Source organism: Orbicella franksi, chromosome 3 (genome assembly GCF_964199315.1).
Source record: "Orbicella franksi chromosome 3, jaOrbFran1.1, whole genome shotgun sequence".
Lineage (NCBI taxonomy): Eukaryota > Metazoa > Cnidaria > Anthozoa > Scleractinia > Merulinidae > Orbicella > Orbicella franksi.
The window spans coordinates 21,389,012-21,416,460 of NC_138147.1; the positions used below are offsets into that span (position 1 = coordinate 21,389,012).

General features: G+C 38.6%; 1 protein-coding gene and 1 pseudogene across 2 annotated transcripts in view; both read left to right on the plus strand.

The window, feature by feature from the left end:
- Nucleotides 1-27,449, plus strand: part of LOC145482657 (5'-3' exoribonuclease 1-like) — a 252,391-nt gene that overhangs the window by 132,666 nt on the left and 92,276 nt on the right. The window contains exons 25-27 of the mRNA XM_081461264.1: nt 9,298-9,507; nt 9,953-10,068; nt 23,589-23,655. Coding sequence (XP_081317390.1) covers nt 9,298-9,507; nt 9,953-10,068; nt 23,589-23,655 — 393 coding nt within the window. The remainder of the gene's footprint in view (nt 1-9,297; nt 9,508-9,952; nt 10,069-23,588; nt 23,656-27,449) is intronic.
- On the plus strand, nt 1,695-7,456 carry LOC145480443 (uncharacterized; annotated as a pseudogene). Its single transcript, XR_014048516.1, has 5 exons — nt 1,695-1,776; nt 1,966-2,234; nt 3,095-3,358; nt 4,045-4,143; nt 4,721-7,456. The product of XR_014048516.1 is annotated as an uncharacterized LOC145480443 (transcript).

Genomic DNA, 27,449 nt, shown 5'->3' on the forward strand with positions numbered 1-27,449 from the left:
CACTTTGTGTAGGAGGAGTTTTTAATAAAAGCTATTGTTTCGTAATGCCAGTTCGTCTACTTTTCTGCATGATCACCAATAACTTAGTGGGTGTAACAACTATCAAAAAATCTCAGTGATTGGAAAGCTATTCAGTTGTGGTAATCATTTGAGAGCCATCTGGCACAAGGTCACGTGAAACAAAAATGCTTAACACTCAAGTTCAACTGAACATATACTAATGAAATTCTGGCCTGGAGTCCCAGTAGGCGTACCTTACACTAATTAACTAATTCATAAATTTGACCAAAGCGCTTGTGTCATAGTGGAGCTCTTTGCTTTATTTTGATCATAAGCATCTCTCTTTTAACGGACCGAACAATAATTGAAAACTCGCGGTACTTCAAGAGCAGTTTCGAGACAACAACCTGCTGCCTATTCACTAAAGGTTCAAAGTGGAAAACTGCATAACTCGGGTTGTACTGGACGTATCTGAATAAAATTCATATTAGTGTTCACAGAATAGTCCGTAGAATACAGCGATTTTCTTTATTTTAAACGCGCGACAGAAAGCAGCGGTCTAAAGCAAGTCCGCGGTATATCAAAACTCCACCAGAGAAACAAAAAAAAAAAACTTCTACCGCTTGTGTGACAAAAGATCAATGACGGGAAAAATCTCAACTCAAGTCCCAGTGGGCGTACCGTACAGTAATTAACTTTATTAATGCTCCACTATGACACAAAATCTGTTTATTCAATGCGCTGTATATAAAAGGATGCCTATCTTAGGTTCGTTTGTTGTTCGTTTGCATCATTTGTTGTCATGGAAAGTATGCATTCGTAGGGAAGAAAAAAGTTATTCATATTGTAATTACTTAAATTTAGACGTGTGCTTCGCTTTATGTAGGAGGAGTTTTTAATAAAAGCTGTTTCGTATGCCAGTTCATCTACTTTTCTGCATGATCACCAATAACTCAGCGGGGTTAACAACTATCAAAAAATCTCAGTGATTGGAAAGCTATTCAGTTGTTGTGGTAATCATTTGAGAGCCATCTGGCACAAGGTCACACGAAACAAAAATGCTTAACACTCGAGTTCAACTGAACATATACTAATGAAATTCTGGCCTGGAGTCCCAGTAGGCATACCTTACACTAATTAACTAATTCATAAATTTGACCAAAGCGCTTGTGTCAAAGTGGAGCTCTTTGCTTTATTTTGATCATAAGCATCTCTCTTTTAACAGACCGAACAATAATTGAAAACTCTCGATGCTTCAAGAGCAGTTTCGAGACAACAACCTGCTGCCTATTCACTAAAGGTTCAAAGTGGAAAACTGCATAACTCGGGTTGTACTGGACGTATCTGAATAAAATTCATATTAGTGTTCACAGAATAGTCCGTAGAATACAGCGATTTTCTTTATTTTAAGCGCGCGACAGAAAGCAGCGGCCTAAAGCAAGTCTGCAGTATATCAAAACTCCACCAGAGAAACCAAAAAAAAAACTTCTAAAGCTTGTGTGACAAAAGATCAATGACGGGAAAAATCTCAACTCAAGTCCCAGTGGGCGTACCTTACAGTAATTAACTTTATTAATGCAAAATCTGTTTATTTAATGAGCTGTATATAAAAGGGTGCCCATCTTAGGTTCGTTACTTGCAACAATCGGAACGGTTTCAACGTAGCCCACGCTCGTGTCGCAGACTCGATAAACATGTCTCTTAGGCAACTATGCAAAGAAACTAATAAACAGCTGTCGAAAGCGTTGCTGTATTTTCCACAAGAAATGATGACTGGTATCGCCCCCACAAGGCTGATTTTAGATAAAAGCTTCCAATCCAAAGAAGGAAGCACAGTGACAGTCAACTGGTAAGGCAAGAAGATACAAGCAGAGATTGTAGCTGTGGATGGTAAGTCTTACAACCTTTCCATTGGTAACTGTTCACTCAACACATGAAGATTCTGTTCAGTAATTTTTGCATGAGCTCCTCACACATCACCAAAAATTTCAATTTTAAGCACATTTTGTGTGGTCATTAAGTTTTTACATTTATTGCTGCGTGAACTAACCCTTATTGTGTCCTTGGTTACAGATAGCGAAGAGGTTTTCAATCAAAAAGACATTGAGTGGTCGTCGAAGTTTGTGTCTGCTGCTGAACCCAGCCCGAGTTCCAACCAGTCCAACTTACCAGCCAAAAAGCAGAAAACACGCCAGCAGCCAGGGAAAACTCAAGTTGATTCAAGTGTTCATAAGGTACTTATCGTTCATTTGCACTTACAAGGTAATGAGGCTGGACTGATTTGGCTAAAAAGTTTTTTTCCTCTTTGACACCATTTAATTGTCCATTACATAATAGAAAACTTAGCTGAATCAAAGCGAATTATATTTCACTAATAGAATTGATTTGGGCTGTGTTTTGAGGAGACCTGGAGCACCCACATCTAATCTTGTCTTACCCATGGCGACTGATAGATCGCAATGCATCGAGTTTTCAACAGGTGCTCACATTTGTAAAAAATTATGGTTGTTTCTTGGTCAGTTCGCAAACTTCTGATAGCCAGTTCACAAACCTCTTATATTACGCATACTCTGAACTGTTACGTAAAATTAGTAATAAGAACTTCAGTGTAAGACGTTTATATCATCAACAGAAAATTCAGACCGAGACAGGTGTATCCAGCCTTATTTTTTTAACGTAATGATTCGATGGAACTTATTTCCCGTGAATGCGATTCCTGTTTTTAACGCACTGTTAAACTGATAATTTTTACTGAATTGAAATTTAACGTTCGACATTTAAAATAGTCTGAACCAAAAATTGGTTAAGCACAACTCACACTTTTATTATTCATGCTGGGACTACTGAGATGACTGAAAACAATACACACTTATTAATGTCGCATGCACAGCACTTAACTTAGAAGGTGGAGGCGTTGGAGGCATTGGAGGCTGTGGAGGCGTCTTCGAAACGACCGGTTACTTTTTTAAGGCATACCGTGCATGAATACCGTAAGGTCTCATCCCATGAAATAACTTCTTCCTGGGTTGATTTTCTTCGTGTGGTCTTACATTGGGGATTTCACTGTGTCTTATAACAATGCCTTCATTCCCAGGAAAGTCCAGTGACTAGTGTTGATCCGTATGATGCGTTTCTGGCGGAGCAGAAAAAGCGGGAGGCTGACTGGGAATCAAATTGAGCCAACAAGAAGGCAAAAACCATGCAGACCGCAAACAAAGATTTGGAAGAAATAAAGCAGCAATTAGCCACCAAGGAAGCTGAATGTGCAACCCTTAAAGGCCAACTCAACAGTCTTCAGTGTGCCAACGTTTCTGTTGTGGAAGCTGTGAATAATAAAGTAAAGGAAAGCTTCTGCAAGGTAAGCACACTGATCAAATGTTAAACTGCATTTTCAAAAACATATCAAGAAATGAATTTTAAGAAAGCAATGACAATGGAATGAAGTGAAGCGTGAAAGTGTGGGAATTAAAAAGATAGTTTAATGGCCGGTTTACACTGTGCGATTTGTCGTTGGAGCGCTAATCTTTATTTTGACAGCCGATTTTAAGATGCAACCTGTACCTTTAACAATTTGTTCGCATGCCCTTTATTTAGGAGGCAGTTTCATTTCAGAGTGTCTGGCCGACTTCAGAAAATCTGTTGCACTGCAACAGATTTTTTTAATTGGACCAATTTTCATTTCCATGAATCGGTCCTTCACCGGCTGTCAAAATCCAGGTAAGATTTCTGCTCCAAAGCCATCGGGCCGACAAATCCTACCATGTAAAGCAGCCTTAAGATTGACATGGTGTAACTGTTGAGTCAAAGAGGGTTGTTCTCTCTGAATATGAATAGCCTCTTTTGAGTTGAAAACTGGTAAACTTGTGATCTAAAACACGAAAATAATCTGCAGAAGACGAAGCGTGACAATGTTCAGAATTCTGCAGATGTTTGAAAAAGTGAGAGGCCCTATCACTGGTGGCCAGAAAGCATGCTTTAAGGTCAGTACTATTGCCTCCGAATTGTAGTCAATCTGTGGTACTAATGCATATTATATTTCGACAGATGATGGAGACATTGGGGGACACACTGTCAGCAATGGAGGACAACATGTCCCTACGACTAAGCAAGATTGAGCACCGCCTGGATTCATTAGAAAAAGTGGTAAGTTGTTGTTCTTTCATGGGATTTGCATAAGCTTGTCGTAAAATGGATTTTTTAAAAGAATCGCATCTGGATACGGAGCATCTTTGCTTTCTCACCCGAACGGGTCATACTGAATTGGACTGGCAACTGAAAACCTACATGTTTACTTCAGAAACGGCTCCATTTAAGAGGCACTGTCACGATATGTTTGCTTAAAACTGTTAAATTCATGAAATAGTTCCTAAATTTATGTAATAACAACTTAATTTCGACGATTTTCGAGCCTAACTTGAACTTTTGAAAAACTGACAGCCTGACGCTTTTTCAAAAATCCATATCGCAATCCGTTTCCATCCTCGCCATCGTTAGCTGTCCTCACTTCCGAATGGGTATTAATCATTTATCGGGGCTGCTCTACAAAATAAAACCATTATTGTTCAGCTTCCAATGATTGATATATGTTTTTGAGATTTCCAAACTCATGCTAAAAATGGTGACAGTGTCCCTTTAATGAGGGGGACCAAAGTGGCCCTGTATTCTGTAGTCGCTCCACCATTGGTCCGAAACTAATGAGAAAATATTTCCTACTTTCCAGTTCACTGATCCAGTAATGAATTTTGATGCACTTCCTCCGAACGATAACCTGCCGACCATCGACCACGAGGCTTTGGCATCCCTCAGCAATGACCCCATGGAACAGTGAACCACTGCCTTCAACCCCACTAGTGCCTACAACACCTGAAATGCTGACACTACCGTCATCCAGTTCTCAGGACGACACAGAAGTTGGTGAAGACGTCATCCGCTCATTAGTAACGCCGAGCAAATCGACAGGGGTGCGAGAAGTGTTAGAGAAGGAAAAAGAGAGGCACCGGTGTGCCCTTAAGCTTCTGCCTTTCTTTTTTACCTTGGAAGAGCTGAGTAACAGCAACACTGAGGGAACACAACAAACGGCGGCTTGATGTTACAAAACTTCAAGCGTTAAAGGTGCTAGTTTTCAGCCGATTTCCCCTTGAATCTACCACGGAAAAGGACAAAGCATGGAAATCAATCAAGGGCAAAATTAATTCTAAGTGTCGCCTTAGTAAACACATAAGTAAGCATGCCGGAGAAAGGGAAAATTAAGAAATTAAAGTTTGTCACTTAATTTTGCGACTATTTTGTAACCATGGTAGACGTCGCTTAGACTTCAAAATTGTTTTCTTTCGTTTAGTGTAGTGTAAATAAAGTTGAAATGACTTTATGCTATCTTCTATTTATCGGAATGTGTTCGGCGCAATTCAGCCGCAGTGAGCTAGCACAGCCTGTTAATACCGGGTGTCACGAAAAACTCAGACCCCGAAAACTCAGACCCACCTTGAAAGTTTTATGGTCACGCAATGTTCATAGGTAACAGCCAGAAAGGAGCGAGACATTTATCTTCTCCGGTTTATCGCTGTCGCGTCCGGTGGATACAAAACTGACTACAATTTGAACAACATTATAGTGACTCTTCTGTCCATTTCTTCGGTAAAAAATTTACCAGCAAATGTCATCAAAGTTTGGGCTGCTATTTTAAACCTCTCTAAGTTTTCACCGTTTGATCGACGCCACAGTGTTAAACCGGAGAAGATAAACATCTTGCGCCTGGGCTATGAATTTAAGCTAGCAGGAATCTGGTGAATAGCTGCAAGGACGCGGATACTGCTGTCAAGTTTTTTATTGTGGCGCATTCCGTTTCGATAGCTATGGTTGAAACAAAAAGGCCCAAAATTTGTAATCTTGAAACTTCAAAATTTCTTTAGAAAGCAAATCATTTCTCGCGTATTGCGTTATTTGACCCTGACGCATCTCGGCTTCTGACAAGGTCATGGCATTTGCAGTTCATTGCGTATGCAAATTTGTTTCATGCAACTTCAAACCGAAACAACAATGAACAAAGAAGGAGATTGTGATTAAAACTGCAGTCTCAATTTGCGATGGTTATTATTACAGGTTTCGTGACAGTATAAAAAGTTAGTTGCGCCTGTTGAACGCATGTATTGAAAAATTTTCTTGTCAACAACGTTACATATAATTTGCTTCCAGAGGTTACGGTTTTTGTTATTTTAGCGTTTCTTGAACTAGCCGTTCAGGTTGAGATATTGGCAGCGAAACTGTTCTTGGTAAATTGCGCTTAAATCAACAAAATAATGTCAGGGCAGAGAATCAACATAAAGTCGCACGAAAGCAGCGAAAGTTTACCCAGAAATAGAATGCACAAACGAGAAAGCGAGCAAACAAATGAATTTCGAAGTAACCCGACTAAAGTTCATCAGATACGACAGTACTTTTTTCGTTCGCAGAATGTATCTTTAACAATCTACAGTTTTTATGCTCCTTTGTTGCATTCAAAGATATCTGTTTAACATTGTAAGACTGCTAGTTTTTCCTGAAACGATCTCGCCGACTCAACCGTTCAACTGTTTAAGCTGTCCGTTTGTGAACTTTGGTAAACTGTTCAATCATTTAAGCTGTCCGTTTGTGGACTTTGGTTAACCATTTAACGGTTCAAGCTATCCGTTTTTGGACTTTGGTCAACCATTTAACGGTTCAAGCTAACCGTTTGTTTTTTTGGTTGACTGTCTAATGCTTTAAGCTATCTGTTTTCTGACTTTGGTCAACTGTTTAAAATTTTTGCTATCCGTTTAAACGGTTATGGAAACCATTTAAACGCTTGAGTTAGCCATTTAGTATCCATTTAAAACTGTTTTTCTTGACCGTTTAACGAAAAAGCGTTAGTGTCCGTTTTCCCAAAGAGGGTCACATATGTCGTATGCCACACTCATGTGTGAGCTAAGCCCAATATCTTGAAAAATATGAGAGTAGCACCTTTACCATAGATACATCTTTGATATTGGACATTCATGTTATGGCTTATTGGTAGTTGTCAAAACAAGATATCTGGTGACCAGTATCACATGACCGTATTGTGGGTTCATGTTTTAGAGCTGATCAAGATCGCGTGTGTTGTTGAAGTTTCCCCCTGCCAAGATACTGGTTTTTGATTGGATTGGGGGGCTTAAGCCTGGCTATTACTCTGAGGGATAATAGCATATTGAGCAGAAATCTGGGAACAGATTGTTTATTGTGAAACACAACAGGTGATTTGATTGAATGTCAAAGGAAATGTCATCAAACACAAAAGAGACGTGATGCTTTAGAGCTGTGTCAACTAATATTTTAAGTGTTATTTTAAAGTACCTTTGCGGCCTGCCTGGTGGTTGAGAGGCATCATAAAGCCTTGATAAACCCGTAAGTCATCAACACATTTTAAAGAAGCAAAATGTGTTCTGAAATTCGCATGTAGCTGATATAAGCCATGCATTGCAATCACACCAGCATGCAATCACCAGCATGCATTGCAATCACACTCTGGGAACGTTTCATGTACTTGTAACTGTTACAACAATTTAAGTAAAGGAAATGGATTTTTTGGATATTCACTTGTATTCTTCACAATCTACGGGTATATTACGAACTCACGAAGTGACCAGCTCCCAGATGGCTTGATAGCTTAGTTGGTAGAGCACTGCACCAGTATCGCAGAGGTCATGGGCTCGAATCCCGTTCAGGCCTGAATTTTTTTTCATGCTTTTATTTCACAACTGCTTAAGTTGTGTGCATAAATACGATGATCAATCATGTCTTCATATCTTTCTTCACAGTTCAAATATATGATATTTCATATATTTACTTGTATCAAATACAAGTCTTAACCAATTGAAGTTCTACTTGGTAGCCATTTATACATGCAACAAATTGTATATTAATAAAACTTTTCTTTGTGCCGATCTAGTTCTGACAAGGATCTAGCTAAAGCTGCATGCTCACCTCAAGCAATGCTTGGCTCCTTCCATTTCTTGTGGTAGTAAAATTACACTAGCAGCATATTAACACGTGTTTTCAGTGAAATCACTTCATTTTAAAAATTATCTCTTGAAGAACATCAAAACCCTTTCTGCACAAACATGTTGCCATTGCATATTGCAAAGACTGAAGTTACAGTAAGCTGCTAGTAACATTATTTACAGACACTGAACAAGATTGTTTCTAGCAAATGGAGAGAATTTTGAAGGAGTTGATCTTTTCCTGACGCTAATACAGTACATGAAGACACAAGGGTTTCCCGCTTCCAAAGAAACAGTGGAGTTCTTATTTCTTGATGTCAATGGCATAAAACTTTATATGTTTATTCAGAGTGGACCAATCAAAGTGAACTTCCCATATTATCTTAAAGGACTTCAAGATCAGATTTCAAGTTGTGTTGTCACAAAATTGTGAAACAGTTTTTACCCATTCACTGGTCTCTACTAGTATCAACACCCAAAACAGTTAGCTGGTAACTTTTGGGCCTAACTGAAAATGCCAAGGAGTTCACATTACAGGAAATTTGAAGTACGTTGTACGGTATGTTGGAGTAGATGCAGACTTGTGGCACAGCATGATATATCTTGGGAGTTTTTCGTTGCACGCAATGTCAGCACTGCGAGACCCCTAGTGAAAACCGAAAACTGAACAAAAATGCAACCCAGGAGAGAATAAGCTTGTTGAAATGAATATTGTGATGCAAAAGAAGGATCCTGTTATATTTTAGTTTTTTAATTTAGCATACTTTTATGGTACGAGGACGTGTCATGCTGATCAGCAAGATTATGGCCAATGTAACAAGGCCTGACAAATGTCATGTCTGAATTTTATGTGTTTGTAAAACGAAGTTAGCCAGAATTACAATGATAAAACAGCCTGACAAATGTCTCAGTAATGCCGCGTAAGCGAATAAATTTGTTTTGTACTCTATCATGCTAGTTCAAGCCATAAATAGGCTTTACAATAAACAGGCCAGGCAGTGGTCTCATCCAGTCACACTAGGAGACAACATCCTTGTCTTGCTGTCTCTTGCTCAGTTCTTACAAAAATAACATTATGACCTGAATCAGGCCACAATCTCAATCAGTCAGGCCACAAATGTTTTGTATGGGCATGGCTTTAGTGAGTACTATTTAAATTATTAATTTTTTTCTGTTTCTGTTTACATGCTTTTTGAAGGTTTTTCTATTGTTTCTCTTTTATTTTGTGGAAAGGTTATTTTCACTAGCCACATTATTATTGAACAGTGTTAAGCTTGATTATTTCTTGTTTGTTTATATAAAGGACATCCATGTCCATGAATGTCATGAAGATGATAACATTCACACCATTGAAGACCTTTTTCCTATTGGAAGTCAATGCTTCATGTTAGCATCGCCATATTATGGTGCTTCAGGTGAAGTGATAGAGATTGATGTTAAGCAGTCCCGTGTTAGAGTTCAGCTTCAAGTGCCAACTGAACCTGATATATCGTCTGTCATTGATCAACATCAGGTAGGTTGTTTCTTATAACTAATATTTAAATACATCAACAAATACTTATGTTACACTGCTTTTGACTTAGATTTTTATGGAAAATTTATTAAATTCTTCCATGAAATTTGCATTGGTTGCCAATGAGAGGAATGAGAGGATTCCAACTCACAAAACCTCTCATGTAGGATGAAAAGACCCAACTCACAGAACATTTGAATTGGATATGGATATGTGAGGAACATTCTTCACCAGACCTGCCTTTTAGGAAATTTTTTGCACTCACAAAACCTCCCAATTAGCCTAATTGGGAGGTTTTGTGAGTGCAAAAAATTTTTGTGAGTTGGGTCCTTCAAATATCCTTCCGGGAAGGATATTTGAAGGACCCAACTCACAAAAATTCTCAATGGGGAAAGATATTACAGGAACCTATTGTGTGATTTTTTTTTTTGATGTGTTTATTTAGGCCATGTCACTTCATTACCTGCCAGCATATGTTGTAGCGAAAAAGCTTGGTATTTCTGCAAACTTGCTATCAAGAATAACTGGCAGTTTTCTTATCGAGCCAGGATCCAGTACTGAGTAAGTGACCAGCTGCAACTCATAACAGTGATTGGGTGATTCCAGAAAATATTCATACACATCCACGGAAGGCTTCCATATTTTAACCCCACTTCGGAAATTCCAAAATGCTCTCCCCCAATTTTGCTTAAACCCTCTGGAATTCCTTGTTTTACTCCCTATGACTTCCCATGAAAGAGGCTTTACTCTTACATCTTCCCAGAAGTTTTGCTTGAAGATTTTCAGTCAAACAAATGTCTGCATGGCTTGAAATTGTGGCTGACACCATCGCATGCATTCATGACTAAATGTTTGGCGACTGAAACTTCCTCCTCCTCCCTCACAATTTTGTGACTAGTTTGTGACTAGACTACTGAAGATTGTCTTTTTGTCCTAATTACATGTACTTTAGAAATTTGAATACCACAGGCAAATCCTGCCTAATGTACCTTCAACATTACAAATGATATTCACTCAATCAAATGCCATTACAGCTTTTTTTTATAAATATGTATCACTGTTCATCCATGTTTTGCATTTGCTTGCAAAGAAATGTGGCTGGTCGTTGTCGTGCATGCTCATTGGGAATTATTAATCTGTCAAAAAATCCATCAACTTTATGGCCTCTGGAGCTTGATGTACAACCATGTTTTATCGTTTTTCTTCTGTAAATGAATGCAAATACATGTATGATCAATCAATGCTTGTCTTTTACAGTATCCTGCTTTCCATGTTGGTCAGCAGTGTTGTCAGTTCATTGGTGCTTTCACATGTTGGAGATCCTAGATCTGAAAAAAAAGAAAACATGCCTTGGGAATTACAATCATAAGAACCCCTGTGCCTTGGGATTTCCAGATCAAAGAATTCCCCCTTGCCCTCAGATTTCCAAAAAGCCATCCTTGGTAGAAGTGTGAATATTTTCTCAAATCGCCCATTTGAAGTTTTTATTTTTTATTTGACAACAACAACAATGAACCAACCAAGCACGTATTTGTCAAAAAAAGAAAGAAAATTAACTTAACCCACGACACCCTCAGCTTTTTGGCAAAACTGTATTTTTTAGATGGAAATGAGCTAAATTAGCTTAATATACTCCAAAAGGTATTTGGAAAATGAAAGCATGCCTTTCTTTCCACTAGCATCAAATTTTATGACCGTTTTGCTCAGGCCAGTGCACAAATCCAAATCCATTCTTGTTTTTTTTTTCCCCTTTCCTTTTTCTCCTTTTCTCATCCTTTTGCTGCAGTTGTTGACCTTCTGCTGGGCTTGCTTCCACCTCAACACTTACCGAGAAAAAGCATCATTGAGACAGGAAATTCTTACCACGGGGTAGCCACATTTTATATTAAGTCAGCTTAGGGACAGGGTTTTTATTCCATTTTAAGACAATTATTTTTAGACTGGGTACTGTTAATGTCGAGTATTTACTTATTCAGTTAGTTTTTAAATCATTTTCTTATATTGGTTTAATATTAGATATTCATAGATATTTTGGTCTTAAAATATTTATAATAAGTCTTTTGTAATTCTTAATCGAGGGGCACAGGTTTATTATTAAGTGTAAACCCTCTCTAAATAAAGTTTGACTGATTGATTGATTGATTGTACATGTACCAGTAGTTGAGGGAAATTTTCTTCCAAGTTTTCAGCATTTTTGTGCATATTTCATGCTCATTTTACCCAGTCTGTTTGATCTGGGTCTTGTTGGAAAGATCATTTCCTCCTGCAGAACGTGAGTATGAGTGACGCCAATTTTGGTTAAAGGTGATAACGTCAGAAGTGAAGCAAAGGCCATTGCTCATCACAACAGTTTACAGCTGATGCCATGTTTTCACGAGAGGTTTACTACAGTTACTGCTTATGGAGGTTTCGTAACTAAAACGCAGTTATTAGAGAAGCTGTTTACACGGAACTAATTAACTAGAGTAGGCCACATACAATGGATGGTTTGAGGTTTTCTCAGAAAGCAAGGAGAGCAAGTCCTGCAATGTTGCATAGAAGCTACCGGAAAGTTATAAGATTTCTGACTTTACTCCAATGCCGAACACAGGTTGTTGTCAATTTGCAGGTGGTGATGTCGAGACTAACTATCCGTAAATGTAAAGCTTTTCAGATGATAAGTGGAAGGAAAATTTTGATCCTCTTCCTGCAAAAAACCTGAAACGGCCTCTGCCATGGAGCCTGGGCTACGTAAAGGTTTACCAGTGCTTCTTCTTATTTGGGGCCACTTTAAATTCTAACATTTGCTTTTCTTTTCCATAGACCTCAATTATGATTTTTTTCTCTCTCTCTTTGTGGAAGGTCTTCTTCTAGTTGCGCCTGCCTGTACACTGCTACTAAGCTACTGAGCTTCTAACAGAAAGGAAACACTTACAGTACTTGACGATGAAAGGGAAACAGCAGTCCGGGATTTCTTTGACCAAACATGATTTAATTTAGCTTTTTTTGCCTATTGACTTGAAACCTACTTATATTAGGAGGAATTTCTCTTCTTTATGAGCTGGGCGCGTGAACCCTTGCTGCCAAGATAATGTCTGCTTTTCCTCTGTTACTGTCGATTACTGAGCTAAACCATGCCTGATGAGCATTAAACTGTCGACAAACCTAGGTTGGCTTACTTTTGATTTTGCCGCCATTTACCGAGGTTTGCTACTGTGTTAACACCATTAAAAAATCACTTTAGTAAAGTTAAAACAAAACCAAGGTAAACATTTCTCGTGAAAACACGGACTGAGACAGACACTAAGGGGTTAATTAGCCAAAAAAAATAGTCAGAATAGTAATACTAAACAAGCTGAGTAGTCACATAAATTTCATCATACCTGTCCTAGCAGTGTTTTAATGTGTTAGAAGCAGTTCAGGGTCTCTGTAGGAAAGTTTTTGTGTTTTAGTCTTGCAACATAACAGCTACAAATAGGCATTGGCAGCACTTGATTGATCACCTTATAAAAGATTACGCAGTGAGCAGCCAAGACAATTGCACCATAATTTAAGGGTTTTGTGCAAAAAGGGCGCATATCGCTTTTTGGGCTGATTTTCATTTTTTCAGAATCAAGCTAATATTTGGCAGACTGAATTGTTTTGACATGAAAAGCATTGTTCCATAACTGTTTTTGTTGATTTGCACTTCATTTTCAAGAAATAACGTATGCAAAAAACTCAGTTTTCCAAGGGCATCTTTTGGAGATCTTTTGGAGATCTTTGTTGTACGAAAAACAAAAGAAACCTTTTGTTTTGGTAAATGATGCAGTCACCGAAACGTGGCATTTGCCGCTAGTTGTTTGAACCGATACAAGTTTTATTATTTGTATAATTACGCTAATCTCTTACTGTTGCTTTATTAGCGCAAGCGAATAAAGTGCTGATCAGGCCAGACTCGAGTTTGTTTTGTTCTGACACCGGTTCGATACAAGGTCAGTCGATTTTTGTTCCCGGTCAATTTCTCTAGTTCTTTCAAATGTAAAAACATGTATTTAAAACAAACACGTGTTGTCGAAGCTGCTAAAAGTAATCGTTTAAATTAGCATCACATTGAAATCCATTTGAAGGATTTGCTCTAAAAGATGTCTGAGTTTTTTTTCAGACATTGTCTCTTGAAAACGAAGCGCAAATCAACAAAAATAATTACTCAATGATGCTTTTCATGTCAAAACAAGTCAGTCTGCCAAAAATTAGCTCGATTCTGCGAAAAATAAAAATCAGGCTAAAGAGTGATACACGTCCTTTTTGCATGAAAGCCTTCAATTATATGTTTATTTAAGATGTAGAATTATCCTCACATTTTGATTGGTTCTTACTTATGATCTATTGTGTGGTTCCAGAAAATATCCATACTCCCAGCGGAAGGGATTGGTAATTCCAGTGCGGTGGGGTGTGAAAGGCCCAGGGAATTCTGGAGAGGGTGAGGGGAGGGGGGGGGGTTGGGGTGTTGGGGGTAATTTTTTTTTTCAAACTGGATCCATAATTCCCATCATAATGCTCAATTTTTATATTTTGCATTTAGCTTCCCAAGCTGGGGAAGGAAAATTAATAGCACAAAATGAATGTTCATTGTGGTTTATGGGCTTGATTTCTATTGCCACACAAGCGAGCAGCTGGTGAGTGAAGCCCATGTTTGTGAAAGTAGACGAGTAAATACTGTAAACTTCAAGGTTCCTGAGACATTTTGACAGCACTGAGAGGAATTAATATATATATGTTAATCTAGTCACGTGCGGAGTCATGTTATCGGTAATCAGATATCCATGTTGTGTAATGTAGGATTTCAATTCATTCTTCGTGATTATTAAAGCATGTAGATCTACAGTTCGCTTCACCCTGATTTGTTACATTGGTGACGAGGATGGAATGGCAACCTACGGGAACGTGGGGGAATTTAAGGAGTCAGAGGAATTGCGGACTCAATACACAGAAAGACTCAAGCAGTACTTCGCCGCAAACAAAATTAAAGATGAGAAGAAACAAAGAGCTATCCTGTTAAGCAATTGTGGAAGCAAAACATGCGGGTTAATTCGCGATTTGTTACAACCCCAGAAACTGGGCGATGCAGGTTTAAAAGAGATCTTACATGTAGAAAAGCTGGAAAGCCATTTTTGCCGAAGCCAGGTGTTATCGTCGAGCAATTCAAATTCCATAGCAGGAGTCGCCTCGAAGGGGAGATGTTGCAGAGTTCGTCGCAGGACTCAGAAGGTTTTCAGAGCATTGCCAGTTCAGAGCAACACTCAAAGATATGTGCGAGATCGGCTCGTTTGTGGAATCAGCAATGATCACATTGAATGACGTCTGTTGGCCAAATGGGAGTTCACATTCAACAAGGCGGTAGAAATCACTACAGCAACCGAAATGGCTTCAAAGAATCTAATCAATATCGGCGGGAAGACGTCCAGCAGTGACAACAATCTCAACAAGGTTGAAGAAGAATCTAAACCTCCACATTTTCATCTAAAATGGGAGTGCTATCACTGCAGTAGGAACCATGATCCCTCACGCTGCAAATACAAAAATGAAGTGTGTTACAAATGTCAAAAGAAAGGCCACGTGGCTAAAGTATGTCGAGGAAAGAAGAAACCTCAAGAGCAAGACAAACGTGGGTGCTGGCCAGATAAACAAAGGACGCATTTTGTGGAAGAAAGCGCCGATCAAGATGACGTCTATGCCATGTATCATTTGTCCAGTAATCAAAAGAAATCGTTCAAAGTGGATCTGGAACTTTGTGGATGGAAAACCACGACGGAAATCGACACGGGTGCTTTGAAGACGATATTAACTGAAGCAACATACGGAAGATTGCAAGATGCATTAGGTCCACTCCAGACAACAAAAGTGGTTCTAAGCACGTATGCAGGAGAAAAGATTTCAGTACTAGGAGCAGTTATGGTTCCATTAAAATATGAAAGCCACCAAAAGAAATTAAACGCTCTCATTGTCAAAGGTGGCCGGCCAAACCTACTTGGTCGAGATTGGCTTGAAGAAATTCGCTTGGATTGGGAAACAATCTTTCAGACAGCCAGTGATAACCCCCAATCGGCACTTCAAGATGTGCTTTCAAAATACCAAGATGTATTTGCTGAAGGATTGGGCATGCTAAAAGGTGTAAAGGCGAAGATCTACGTGGATCAAGACACAGAACCAAAATACACCAAAGCCAGAGCAGTACCTTACGTATTGAGAACCAATGTCGAACTTGAACTCAGAAGATTAGAGCATGAAGGAATTATATCTCTGGTGGAATTCTCAGAATGGGCGGCGTCCATTGTACAGTGTACCTGTGGCAAAACCAAATGGGAATGTGAGGATCTGTGGAGACTATAAACTAACAGTAAATCAAGTGTCCAAACTGAACAATTATCCAATACCAAAAACAGAGGATCTTTTGGCTACCCTGGGAGGTGGTAAGAAATTTACCAAGCTGGACATGTCGCAAGCATATCAGCAGATGACTCTAGATGAGGAGTCTTGGAAGTTTACCACCATAAACACCCATAAAGGGATATTTCAGTGCAATAGACTGCCTTTTGGAGTGTCCTCTGCACCTGGTATTTTTCAGAGTACAATGGAAAACCTCTTGCAAGGTATTCCTCAGGTCATTGTGCGAATGGATGGCATTCTCATCAGCGGAAAGGGGTCGACAATCACATTGCCAATTTAGAAGCAGTACTCAAGAAGCTGTCAGAAGCTGTCAGAAGCTGGACTGCGGCTGTGAAAAGAAAAGTGTTTCTTCATGGTGTCAGACGTTACCTATTGTGGTTATGAGATCAATGGTCATGGTGTCAAGCCAGTAGAAGTTAAGTTGGAAGCCATAGAGAATGCCCCAGTGCCTGAGAATGTTACACAGCTGCATGCATTTCTGGGAATACTAAATTATTATCACTGTTCCCTACCAGACATCGCTACAGTACTAGAACCCCTCCACAAGCTTCGTAGACAAGGTACAAAGTGGTGTTGGAAGACCGAGCAGCAGGTGGCTTTTGACAAATCCAAGAAACTACTCCAGTCTGCAAACCACCTGGTACATTTCCAGCCAGATCTGGAACTAATCTTGGCGAGTGATGCCTCAGATTATGGAGTAGGGGCAGTACTCTCCCACCGGATGGCAGATGGAAAAGAGCACCCAATTGGTTGTCTCAAAATCACTGAACAAGAGTCTTTGGCCATTATTTTCGGAGTGAAGAAGTTTAATCAGTTCTTGTACGGTCACAAGTTCACCATACAGACTGATCACAAGCCGCTGGAAGAGCTCTTTAACCAGAAGAAAGGAGTACCCCAACAAGCCTCTCCAAGAGTTCAGCGCGTGGGCCCTCACCTTGGCAGCATATGAGTACAAGATTGCCTATAAAACAGGGACCACAAATGCCAATGCGGATGCATTAAGTCGACTCCCCTTGTCCAAGATGCCTTTGTAGGTAAAGGACCAGTAAATTTCTTTTTGTTAAGAATCATTCCTTTGCACTTTTTAGGGTGCAGTATTAAAGATTTTTGCTTACACCAAGTAATTAACTCCTCAAGGGCCTTTTTGACAGCCTCATGTACTGAATCACCCAATACACTCCCCTGTGGGATACAGGCTGTTACCTTTGCATTGTCTGAGGGTGAGCCCTTCAGTATACTGCATTCTATCTGTTAAATAGTCCTGCTTCCATGCCAATAAATTTCCTGAGATCCCAAACTAGAACTGTAACTTTGTGATCAGGGTTGAGTGACACACTATCGAAAGCCTTTTGAAAGTCCACAAAGGTGACTGTAACAACACAATTAGCATTAAGAACAAGTCTCCATGTCTCTGTAAGATGTATCAATAATAATACAGTAGAGTATTCTTTGCGATATGCCCATTGATTGTCGGTGACAAGGCTCTCATTTACCCTATACACATGTGAGATGACAGTGTCAAAAACACATGACTCCAGTATCTTACTGGGCACACTCGGGAGAGAGAGAGGCTGATATAGTTGCCTTTCTCTAACTCGTCATCTTGCTTGAAAATTGGACTATGGCAGGCTAGTGTTGAAAACTTTGCACTTTTCTATGCTTTGGGTGTATAAGCCATGAAGTGGCTGGACCTGCGAGCTTCAGCAATTTCGGTGAAATAGTGTCAGGACCTGTTGATTTCTCTGAATTCAGAGAGTCCATTGTCTCCCTGATTACATCAGTAGGCATTTCTGTTGGATCTGAGGAGCCAGAGCAGGGTTATGTGGTGTTGTAACTCAAGGCTAGGCGTAGCCTGCTTCCAAACGTTTGCCCACAGAAGCAAAAAACTCATTCATGAGGTTTTTGCTTTCTCACTTATGTTCCACTGCAATACTATTATCATCCTGTCTTAGCTGTCCAATAGGTTTCCCGAACTTTGGTTTTGTTGCTTGAAAATTGAAAAAATGGTGTCAAATGGCAGTGTTGATTTGAATATTTTGCTGGCCATGTTATCTATTCGTGGATATTTTTTGATGCTTGACAGGTTTTTCTTCCTCGCTCTCCACTGAGACCTGTCAGGAGATTGCTTGGTGCATAGACACGTCATTTGCTTAGAGGGAAATTTGACTGATTGGGTACTTGTGAAAGTCACTGAAAACAGAAAACTGAACAGAAAAACATTGCCGTCCTCAAGCTTTTGTGCTTTTTTTCATTTGTAGGTAATTGTTCTGTAGCAAAGTTCAAAGGGTCAACAATACAGATACACATTTTAGACACACTATTACATTGATTACAATGTAAGGGAGAAAAATTCAATTTTTTATTCAGTTTTACTGTCAATTTTGTTTTTGTTGAGCTAGAAATGTTTTTCCTGCCGGCTGAGCTTGCAAAAGAGGCAGGAAACGAAGTTCTCTCACACTGAATGGGGGACCTGGTTATGAGTCAAGATGTCAGTTTCACCCTTGGTCACATGATTCAGTTTTTCTCTTCTTGCCAGACAGTGCCCACCCCTTAGCGAGTTCTTGCCTAAAGTTTATAAAAGTGTATCAACATTTGGGTGGTTTTTTCCTGTTGTTGGCTCCAATTCTGTTATCATTGTGATGTTCACAGAAATGTCAATAAAGTGTTGTTAGATTGTCGTGTGGCAGACAAATGGTATTCAGTGTGTGAGAACTAAAATGGAAAGTTAAAATGTGAAAACCAAACAAGAAAAGAATTGTTATCATTTTGATCTTAAGACCAAGCTCAGTGTCGTGGTAAAGGGCAGGATAACTGCAATGACTATGGATTGAAGATTCTTTTCTTCAGTCAGTACATGTTTAGTGTAAGCTATTTTTATCGCAGATGGAAGAAATCTGGAAATTATGATTCCTATCAGTCATTATGTTCTGTCTTGTGAAACCAATATATCTTGTTTGAATATAGCCAGACTGTACTTGTTTACACTGGCAAAGTTTGTGATGCTGAATATGTATGTGAAGCGAGGGCAATACGTTAAACCATTCCAGTGTCCCACATACAGAATAAAAGAGGATAAGAATCATAATAGTGGCGCCTCTACATGCCAAAGGTGCACAAGTGGAACCCCATACCTTAGAAAATCTGGTAACCCATCGATCTAAAAAAATTTGGTTGTCACGTGATTGTCCATATGTACACTAATACCTTGACAAATAAGAGTAGCGCCATTACCATGGCCACACCTTTGATTTGGGCATCTATTTTATGGTTAATTAAAAGCTATCAAAACAAGGTGTCTGCTGACCAGTATCACATGACCATATCATGGGCTCAGGTTTAGAGCTCATTGAGGTCGCGTGTTTTTTTGAAGTTGACTGCTGACCAAGGACTTTTTTTTTTTAAATTGGATTGCAGGCTCAAGTCAAGTTATTACTCCGGGGGAGAAGGAGGGAGTACGTGAAAAGGCACAATTTTGGTGCAAATTAACCCCCAGTGAATTGTTGACTTTTCCCCGGACATATCCCTTGCACAATCATCTCATCAGTTTACTACAACTTAACTGGAAAAAATAGCGAAACCACATGCTGAACAATTACATGCTCACAATTGATCATTTTTAGAGCAGAGTGCACTATTGGGATGGTTTAGGGGGTTGCTGCTCGCTAAGGCACTAAGCAGTAAGGTGTAAACTTAAATGTTTGTGTAATTAATTACTTTCAATTAATCAATTAGCCTTGCGGGAAGGAGAGCTGGGTGGGGTAGGTACCCAAGCACATTCCACAAAACGTGTCGTACTTACGTTGCTTTCTTTAATAACATGACAAATATATATATGGTTTTGCAAATCTCATGCTATCCTTGTGGTGCCATTCTCTTAAGAACAAAAGCAATTTACTCCAAACGCATGCGCAAATTAGTTAGTGTCAAAGTCAACTATATGTTAGGTAAAAGATACATTTCATACGGGACTACCCACGAATGTTGAGTGTTTTCCCTTGTGGTAGAACATAACATGTAAGACGCATGCGTTCTAACATTGCTAGTGTGATCAACTCCATTCTCGAGTTCAGAGGCACGCTTTTTTTATTTTTTGTAATGAGTGATATCGCACTCTCGTTTTGGCTGGGGATAGCAGTTATATTTGAGGCAACGTCAGTTCTCCTTTTTTAGTGCAAAGAACTCTACTGTGACTGCGTATCCTCTGGAATCTTCCCTAGCTCGATTCAAGAAATGTCATCTGCTGTTCTATAACTATTGTGTGTTTGCCAGGGTTGAAACAGAGAATGGGAACATTTTGCTTCTCCTTAGCAGCTTGTTTGTTTCCTCTACTATGAAAGAGAGTCCAAAGTTCATATTCAGCTGAAACTTTCCCCAGTTAGTTACAGGTAGAACTAGTAAATTTGTGACAAAAGAAACTTCGTTATTACTGCCGCAGATTCTATGGCACTTACTGAAATCTCCAATTAATTTCATCAGTCAATGAGGTGACTCGCTCACCGATGTGGGACATAATTTCGGTCAAGTAAAGATCTCTACCTTCAATACTTCTCGTTGAAATGCTCCTCAGTTGTATTACTCAATAGCATTGTGTATTGGTTTGATGTGGTTTTATTGTTCACACCAACTTGGCTAGCAAAAGAATTAGAATGCACTATTCCGTGATTGGACATGACTATTTGATAATTAGATTAGGTCTTGTTTATCGGTGAAATGAAAATTTACATTTTGAGTAAAACAAAATCGTTCCTCTCTGACTTTTCAAAAAGGCCTAGTTGACTACCAAGGGAGAGAACACCAGGGGTGAGGCCCTGTGTGACTACTGCATCAGAGCCGTAAATTACACTCTGCACTATCTGAGATTCTCTCACTAGTTTGAGTTTCTGATCCAAGAAACAAATCCTCCTTTTTCTTTATGTTTTTTTGCAATCAGGAGCTCCGCTTTTACGCTTGGCTAAATCTACATATGCCAATGTATGTATTAATTATGATCATAATTTACTATGAATTCTATGAACAGGCACTGACCTCCACCCATTGCTCAGGCTAATGTTGATTTGCATATCGAATTTGTGTTTTAAATATTGGATGTGTTTGCTTGGGGGCTCAAATTTATCGGATACAGTACAATGCTCACTCCTACACTCCAAACTCAAATCCTCTGTCTGTATTAACCAGTTGCAAATCAAACATCTGCACATTGGCAAAACAGATGGCGGATTGCTGAATGACATTGTTTTCATTTAGCTAGTTCCCAGTGCACTTCGGTTTGAAGGGATAAATCTTAACATCCTCTCATCCTTGGTTTCTTTGTGCTGACATAAAGCGCTGATGTACGATGTCATCACTTAAAAAATGTTAATGATGTTGTCTATACCTCTATTCTCCAATAGATCATAAGTAAGAACCAAAATGAGAGAACAATTTCACTTAACATACAACTGTTTTTTGCTAGATGGGGTAGGTGATCACCACACTTGGAACTACCCTTCAATTGTATGAGTGTTCTAGTTTAGGTGGTCAATTTTATGATCCATGTACTGACCGCTCAAAAACCACTTTTAATTAGCATTTGTTTGGAAAGTTTAATGAGGTACTTGTTGCTGAAAAAGAATTTTAATGTCTAGCATCTTTTAATCATCGATTTTTTTTTCTAAAACTTACACTTAAAACTTACACTGTGTTAGCATCCTTAGTTGCACTTGACTTTGTTTGGCGTGACTTGCTGGGTTTATTAGTTCCTGGCAGGATTGTTTATCAAAGGGTCCTGAAAGTGGGTGGGAAGGCTAGGGTATAAATTCCATTTCTCAGCCACAATTGTGCCCAGATCCCATTTTCCAGCCTATTTTTGTCCAAACCCCAGTTCCATTCCCTCTATAGTGTGTGTTTCTCAGTCCCAGTGATCATAACCCATTTTCCTGGTGAAAAAATAGGCACATTAAAACCCAAAACGGAATGCGGAAAGAGAGTGTCCTACTTTCGTTTTACAAATGACTGGATGTCTCTCCCAGTATTTTTAAGAAAGCCAATGCCATGCACAATTTTTAAGAAAAACCTTATAAGGTTCTTAATGGTAAACATTTTTAGAAAAATGACAGTAGGTAGTTTTGGTAGTTTTAGTAGTTTTAATCATTGTATATTTTATATTTAGATCTGTGATACTTGTATTTCTTATTTTAGATTTTAACACTTTTTATTTTATAGAGGACCTCCCTGAAAACCACATATTTACGTGACAGGCGCTTCCTCTTTAAAGATTGTTTTTATAATTAATTATTATTATTACATTCCATTTGCATTTTCCTAACCTGGAAACGTGAAACTTGCATTAATTCTAAACCTTCATCAAAGTAAAAAAGTTGTTACAGTCAAACCTCCAGTTGCGACTACCTCTTGTAAGCCACTACCTCTCCTCAGCGACCAGTTTTCCAAAATACCAAAAGTTTCCAAGTCAAATCACTATATTTGGAACCTCGTGTAAGTGACCACCTCTCATAAGTGACCGTGACCATTTTTAGAGCTAAAAGTGTGAAATTTTCTTTTGTTTTGACCTCCTGTAAGCAACCACGACAGATAATAGAGCGAAAATTGAATAGTACAAGAGACAGATATTTCTCAATGGCAAGTACAATATTTTTTCTTGAAATTGACTTTTGACATCAATGAAACATTTAAAACATTGGGTAAGTCTCTGTACATGTAGTTACCATATGCTAACAAGGCAAATTTTGACCCAATATGATCCTAGTTTTCGATAGCAACCACCTCCTGTAAGCGACCTCCTAGACTAGGCATTTTGGGTGGTTGCTTATGGGAGGTTGGACTGTATTTTGTTTGTACATTTGTTGTAAAAGCCATATAGGACATAGCCACAAACTGTGAATGTCATGCTAATTCTGAATCATACCTTTGTAAACTGGTTTAGCTACAAAATAAATATTCACATGGAGTAAGAAAAGTGACCCTTTTATAATAAATTCAGATTGTCTGTTTTAGGATAAGGTTAAGCTGTTTCCAGTCATTTTCTTCAGCTGTAAATTGAGTCATCCTCATCAGACTGTGATCTTTGTGGTCTCTATCTGGTGCCTGTTGTAGGCGGGGTCATTGAGTTGTGTTGTTGATTGCACTAGAAACTCTACTTTCACATTCCGCTCTCCAACCAGGTGTAAAATTATACTTGTATTGGTACCAGAGAATGAAATGCACAAGATAAATTCTGTTTTGGACTAACATGGCATCCAAGAGCACTAGAAATTTGCTAATTTGCTTAATTCTACCAAAAATGGGATGACTTCTGGTCCCTTTGCAACAGTGTAGCCTGATGCCTCTGCCAGGCTGCCAGTACTGACTTTTTCCTTACCATCGTGTATTATCTTAGCTAATTATGACGAAGCCTGAACATTTGCCTTGTTAGGAAGAGCACTTGTATCTACTTAACCGCAATTGCAACACAGGCAGAAACATCAGCCTAATTGCAATACCTTAAATTTAAATTTAGAGGAGACAAGTATCAACAAAATTCTGGTAATGGAAACAAATCTCTTTTTGTCAATCAGCAAAGATGACACTAGTAGTTTGATAAAAATGCTCCAGCCTTGGTGAGGTTTTGGTTGGCAGTCACTAGTTATCACCATTTGAATCTTGCTAATGGTTTTCAATATTTTTTTATATTAAAGTGCATCTGGTGGAGGCACAAAGGTAGATATTGGACTGAACATGAAATTCAGTAAACAGAACAAAGAGGTAAGTAATAAATATGGATGGCTTTGTCTGTGTCTTTTTTGGGGGGGGTGAGGGGGAGTGGAATTGTTGTGAGGTTAAAATGGGGCTAAAATTGGATGTCTCATATAATATCCCTGGTCCCTGTTGTTCTAAGGGTTGAAAATGCTGTCAGCTGATAAGTCACTATCCAGTGGATATCAGGGCTTATTCTGGCAAAACTTATCCACTTGATAGTGATTTACCTGGTAGAAGGCATTATTCAAAATTTCCCCCAAGCCTTCTCCTTGGAAATTATTTAATATTATGTATCACAGGAATAAGCATTTGTATAATGTAACTGTACCTCAATTTGTACAAAAAAGGATAGCTGCAGCAGCACAGATTTTTGCAATTGTATGGTGTAAAGAATGGTAGTTATGAGCCAAAAAGAAGAGACCTGGTAATGGGATTTTTGCTCCTAGTTCATTTAATTTTGTTCATATGACAACTGGTGCCTGTTTTAGGGACCTCATATTGCCATAGAAGTTTTCTCTACGTGTTTATCACCAATCACTTTGTACTTCTTCTCTTGCTTGTACATGTAAAACGGTGGCATGTTACCATGGTTACCAATGGTCTTTGGCTTTTTGTAGAAGTTTTATTCAACATTACAGCTGAACTCATTTGCTAACAATCATTTCTGCACAATGAACTCTACTCTACGGCTCTACAATCACACATATCTAGATAATTAACAGTATGGCTCTACAATCTCGCATTTTGAGATAATGATCTGTATGGCTCTATGATCACACATTTTTAGATAATGAACTCTATGGCTCTATGATCACACATTTTTAGATAATGAACTCTACGGCTCTACCACTCTACCCCTCTACCCCTCTGCAATCACGCATTTTTAAATAATAAACTCTGCAGCTCTATGGCTCTGCGGCTCTACGGCTCTACATATCCATACCAAGCATAGAATAGGAATTGTTTATTTCATTTTTTTTCTTTAATACTTCTTCAAACTGTACTAAGTACGTGACACAGGTGCCCAAAAATCTAAACAAAACTTAAGTGTTATTTTCGTTGTTTCCAGTAAATAAATAAGTCATGAATGCAATAGAAACAATGGGCTTACTAACATTCTAAGTTTCCCAAGAAAGCTTTGAATAAAACCAAGGGCCTTTCTAACAAACTAAGGAAAGTTTTGAATTGAAATGTGGGTTGCACTGTCGTACGAGCTTACAGAGGAAAGTTTTGAATTGAAATAAGGGTCGTACTGTCATACTAACGTACAGAGGAAAGTTCTGAATTGAAACAAGGGTCGTAGTAGTGTACCAAAGAAAGCTTTGAAACAGGGGTTGTACTAACGTGCTAGAGGGAAAGCTTTGAACGCAAAGAAGGGTTGAAGTAACGTACTAAGGCACTAAGGAATGGAAGTAAATTTGTTAAAATATGCAGTCGTCCTAATGTACAAAGGAAAGTAAATGTGGTGAAATAAGCATTTGTGATAACGTACTTACTCAGGGAAAGTAAATTTGGTGACTTGCGGTCGTACTTACATAATAAGGAAAGGGTTGAATTACCTCTTACTAACATTCAAAGGAAAGTGCAAATATTGGTACACACCATTTGGGTAGCTTGCTTGATATGGTGGTGAGAATTAAATTTGCTGATTGCCGATATTTTTTTTGGCTTCAAATTTTGGCCAAATGTTGGGCGCTCTATCCAGAATCCGGCCTATTGTATGCTTTATGTGAGCTCTCAGAATAAGCGTTACAGACTTTCTGTTATCATTGAATTCTTAATGATTCTAACTCGTGTTTTCTTTCTGGATTTGTGGATACTGAAAACTGCATACCGGCATTCAGTATACTAAATAGATTACGTTCAAACTAAATATTTAAGAGTGTCGTATTGTTTTAAGCATGATCAATAGCAAAAATTAATCTGTCTAAAGTACATTGTATCCTCTGATAACTTTCCTTTCTACTTACTCTTTCCGTTTAATTGTAAAACCCAGAAAATTTAACATGTACAGTCTACAGTCACAGAAAATAAGTATCTATAAGGTAAGGCTATTTGGTATTGGAGTGTGTCACTCTGGTCAGAGGAAAGTGTCCATTGTCCCAATTAAGCAGGCTATTGTAAGAACATATAACAGGCTTTTTATGGAAACTGGAAGTTATGGAGCTACTGTAAACTTCTGCTTATAAGCCTGGGGCTTATACTCTTTTGTAAGGTGTTTTTGATGGGCTTATAATCGGAGGGACTTATATCCAGGGGGCTTATAAGCTGAATAACAAAAAACGTTTCGAAATAAGCTAAAGCAATGTTGATCAAAATAAATTTCTCATGTACTGGTTTTCAATAAGCTTCAAGGACGGTGCCTACCAAATACAAAGGTTTTTGCACCAGATTAGGACCGTGCGGAAAAAGTAGATCTTTGCAAGGGCTATTGGAATCCACAAAGAAAATGGGGGTAGCCACGCATTTTTTTGAGATAATTAGCCTTGGATCTGAACAAAAATGCTGACATCACCATTTTTCTGAAAAAAAAGGAAAGGATATTTCTTCACAGATTTCCTTATAATTAACTTTTACTTGTACATACAGAAAAGCAAACACATTTTTAAAGGTCTTTAGACTACATGGTAAATGGTAATATAAAAACCATTTTTTCCTGCAGGGTTTTGGCCCAGATGGCCAAAACCCAAGGAGGCACCCTAGATGTCCCCTCGTAAAGGCCCAAAAATTTTGCCATAGCAGAAAAAATGTCGATTTTTCTGAACACGGCTCGCAAAGGATTGCCGAAAGTTTACTTTGGGTCGAATAAACACACCGTCTGGCGATCGAGTAAATTATCTTCGAAATGGCAGAGATTCTGATATAGAACAAATTGAAAACGATTTCAAAGATCCTGAAGATGGATTTTGCGATAAAAACAACTCAGAAGGTATCGTAAGTAATTCTGAAGTAGCCGTAAATATCGATATTCAAAGTGAGTGTCGCTTCGCTCATGTTCAATTGTGACTAAAATTCTTCTGATCGCCAGGTCTACCTTTGGCATGTCGTTTATTCACATCACTCATTTGTGTTGAGTAATCTCATGTGGCATAGAGCTCATGTCACGGCTGGGTGACTTGGCAGGAATCCAAAGGTTAATGTAAATGTTTTGCAGGGTTTTCATTGAGGACAAAGAGCTTGACACTAATTTGCATTTATAGATTAGAGGCTGGGGGACAGTAACATGATACTTGATACCTGAGTATCAGGCCTTTCTTAGCAAGATAGTAGGGGAAGGGGGTATTGCAGAGAAAGGCCTTTTCTTTGTTGGGTGCTTCCTCCTCCTACCCGTCTCAGAAAAAAATCGTGACAGCAAGTTCCAGATGATTTTCTCAAAATAAAATAAAAATGGTTTGTTTCATCGTCAAATTCAAACAGCAGTTTGATTCTCTATAATTTTTAACCATTTTTTCTTAAGTGCTACTGAGTGGAATTTTTGAAACAGAAATATTAGTTCCCATGAAGGAAACGTTTTTTTCAGAAAGTACTTTTTGTGATCTTTCAAACGAAAACTCATGGCTGTCTGGAATGGAATGAGTTAAGTAGAAAGTGTTGGTTTAGTTTACTTAGTTGAATGTTTGGATAATAACCATGATAAGATGCCTAAGTTATAGGAACATTACGAGTGATAAAGTTTACCAAAAAAAGATGTAGGAGTTTTAGTTCATATAATAATGTTCAATTGTTTTCAGTCAATAGAAATAAAAGAAAGTGGGGGTAGCTTTAGTTGCAACTATTACTAGTTGGCATGTTTTTAATGA